The sequence below is a fragment of the Octodon degus genome, unplaced genomic scaffold (genome assembly GCF_000260255.1).
Source record: "Octodon degus isolate 3935 unplaced genomic scaffold, OctDeg1.0 scaffold00045, whole genome shotgun sequence".
Lineage (NCBI taxonomy): Eukaryota > Metazoa > Chordata > Mammalia > Rodentia > Octodontidae > Octodon > Octodon degus.
In genome coordinates this window covers 6,430,523-6,432,500 of record NW_004524621.1, presented here as the reverse complement: position 1 = coordinate 6,432,500, position 1,978 = coordinate 6,430,523, and the positions used below count along the sequence as shown (strand labels likewise).

At 55.3% G+C, this 1,978-nt stretch overlaps 1 protein-coding gene across 2 annotated transcripts in view; it reads left to right on the top strand.

The window, feature by feature from the left end:
* The window catches only part of Itgb2 (integrin subunit beta 2), a 20,899-nt gene that overhangs the window by 12,624 nt on the left and 6,297 nt on the right, over window positions 1-1,978 (top strand). Inside the window, exons 9-10 of one of the 2 annotated variants that reach the window (XM_023715910.1) lie at window positions 401-490; window positions 1,365-1,505. In XM_023715910.1, coding sequence (XP_023571678.1) covers window positions 401-490; window positions 1,365-1,505 — 231 coding nt within the window. The remainder of the gene's footprint in view (window positions 1-400; window positions 491-1,364; window positions 1,506-1,978) is intronic. The other variant, XM_023715911.1, reaches the window with a different exon arrangement.

Genomic DNA, 1,978 nt, shown 5'->3' with positions numbered 1-1,978 from the left:
AGAGAGAGAGAGAGAGAGAGAGAGAGAGAGAGAGAGAGAGAGAGAGAGAGAAATCACTCAGCCCCGTGAGGTGTTCACAACTTAGCCTTTCCTGGTGATTTATTTTACCCCATATAACTGGGGTCCTGTGCCCTTGGCTGACTTTGGCACTCACAGTGTATTCCTAACTCAGCCATGTCACCAGCTTGGCACAGCAGGATGGGGCATTTACACCTAGCAAGGAGTGGCCCTCAGCTGGGGCTGCCCTCTTCCTGTGAGTCGTGGTTCTCTCAGTGACACACAGCACCCCCTTGGGCTCAGTGCAGTAAGGACTTGTGGACAGCATCCTATCTAGCTCTGGTGCCACAGAGCCCACAGCACCAGGTGCTGATGGGCCCCCAATGTGTCCTGTTGGCCACAGAAACTAGCTGAGATCATCCCTAAGTCGGCTGTGGGGGAGTTGTCTGAGGACTCCAGCAACGTGGTACAGCTCATCAAGAACGCCTACAACGTGAGTTCCCTAGCTGGGTTGCATGGAGCAGCAGAGGGCGGAAGGCTGGGGGACAGAGGGGACAGAAGCTGCCCCCGGGGTGGGCATGGCCACAGAAGCGCCTAAAGTAGACTTGGCTAAGATGCTCCTAGGATAAAGTGTCTCTCATGTCAGTCCCACATGAACCCCGCAGAGACCCTCTCACACGGTTCTCCTCTGGGGAGTGTGGGCCTTCTATCCACATGGACTCAGGGGCTCAGCAGACACCACTCAGAGCCTGGCCCCAGCAGATTCCAGTGGCTCTGGAATTCTGTTTCCTGGTGAGCTGCATTGAAGGTAATGGGGGACATAGCACATGGTTGCATCCCCCACACATTTCTTTGCTGGGATGACCTCAAGTCTGGGAAGAGGCCCATTTCCTTCTGCCTCCTGTGAGCCACATGCAAAGGTCTCCTATGCCTGTCCCTGTGTCAGTCTCTACACAGACAACACAAGTGACACTGTTGGTGGCTCATCCACCAAATATCACTCACTAACTCTGTCTTCCATAACTCCCTCACTTTGCTTTCTCTCTCTCCTACAGTCTCTGTCTGTCTCTCCATTTCTGCCTCTGGCTCTGTTTCCCTCATCTCTTTAGCCATCTACCCAGTGCCTGTGCATACTCCATCCAGGGCGAAGGACAGTCCTCAGGGGATCCCAGCCACATCCCCGCAACTACTTGTCTGGAGGGCAGGCCTGTGGCATTGGCAACCCCGTCTTTGGCCCTGGCACACTCTGCCCAGCTCCAAGGCTCCCAGTGGTCACTCCATGGGGAGGAATGGGGTAGAGGTGTCCACGCCACAGGCCGGCCAGACAGCATGATGCCCAGCCCTATGTGCTCTGTCCTCTGCTGCAGAAACTCTCCTCCAGAGTGGTGCTGAGCCACAGCACCCTGCCCGACAACCTGAAGGTCACCTACGACTCCTTCTGCACTAATGGAGTGACGCATATAGACCAGCCCACAGGGGACTGCGATGGTGTGCAGATCAGCAAGTCGGTGAGCCTGGGCTCCACAGGGGCCCAGAGAGGCAGGGGGCACCTTCAGCACAGCTGGCCAACCCCCAGGGGTCTCCTAGCAGCATGGGTTCCTCAGAAAAGGACCCGGAAGGGCTGGACATAGTTCCCCTGGGCCTGGTTTCCAGCACAGGGTGCTCAGGTCCCTGCAGGACCACGTGGGTGGAAACAGGGTCTGACTGCGCCCTCTGGGGGCAGCCTTGGACGGTTGGGCAGATCTGCTGGGTTTTCCTCAAATTCTTTTCCTGTACATTTGTTTGAGGAGCTGGGGCTGACACTCAAGGCCTTGGGCCTTCTAAGTAAGTGCTCTGCCACTGCACTGCACCCCCAGCCTTTTATATTTGTCATTCTAAGACAGGGTCTTCTTCTTCTTCTTCTTCTTCTTCTTCTTCTTCTTCTTCTTCTTCTTCTTCTTCTTCTTCTTCTTCTTCTTCTTCTTCTTCTTCTTCTTCTTCT